The sequence below is a fragment of the Merops nubicus genome, unplaced genomic scaffold (assembly GCF_000691845.1).
Source record: "Merops nubicus isolate BGI_N331 unplaced genomic scaffold, ASM69184v1 scaffold32531, whole genome shotgun sequence".
Classification (NCBI taxonomy): Eukaryota; Metazoa; Chordata; class Aves; order Coraciiformes; family Meropidae; genus Merops; species Merops nubicus.
Genome location: NW_008589527.1, coordinates 1,018 through 1,318, shown reverse-complemented (window position 1 = coordinate 1,318; position 301 = coordinate 1,018). Strand labels below are relative to the sequence as shown.

The 301-nt window shown below is 68.8% G+C and overlaps 1 protein-coding gene across 1 annotated transcript in view; it reads left to right on the top strand.

Annotated features, from left to right (window-relative positions):
* Positions 1-6: 6 nt before the first annotated feature.
* The window catches only part of LOC103781902 (sterol regulatory element-binding protein cleavage-activating protein-like), a gene marked incomplete at both ends in the record, with an annotated part of 1,309 nt that continues 1,014 nt past the window's right edge, over positions 7-301 (top strand). Inside the window, one exon of the mRNA XM_008949629.1 lies at positions 7-216. Within this exon, the coding sequence (XP_008947877.1) occupies positions 7-216 (210 nt within the window). The remainder of the gene's footprint in view (positions 217-301) is intronic.

The window sequence follows — 301 nt, the reverse complement described above, 5'->3', positions numbered from 1 at the left end:
TCCGGGCAGACGATGGTGCTGGCGAGCGGCGGGCAGGACGGGGCCATCTGCCTGTGGGACGTGCTGACGGGCAGCAGGGTCAGCCACACCTACGCCCACCGCGGGGACGTCACCTCCCTGACCTGCACCTCCTCCTGCGTCATCAGCAGCGGCCTGGACGACCTCATCAGCATCTGGGACCGCGCCTCGGGCATCAAGCTCTACTCCATCCAGCAGGTGGGGAGCTGGGGGAGGGTGGAGGGGCTTCAGCTGACCTGTAGGGAGGTGGAGGGTGGGACTGAGGGCACCCCCAGCAAGGCTG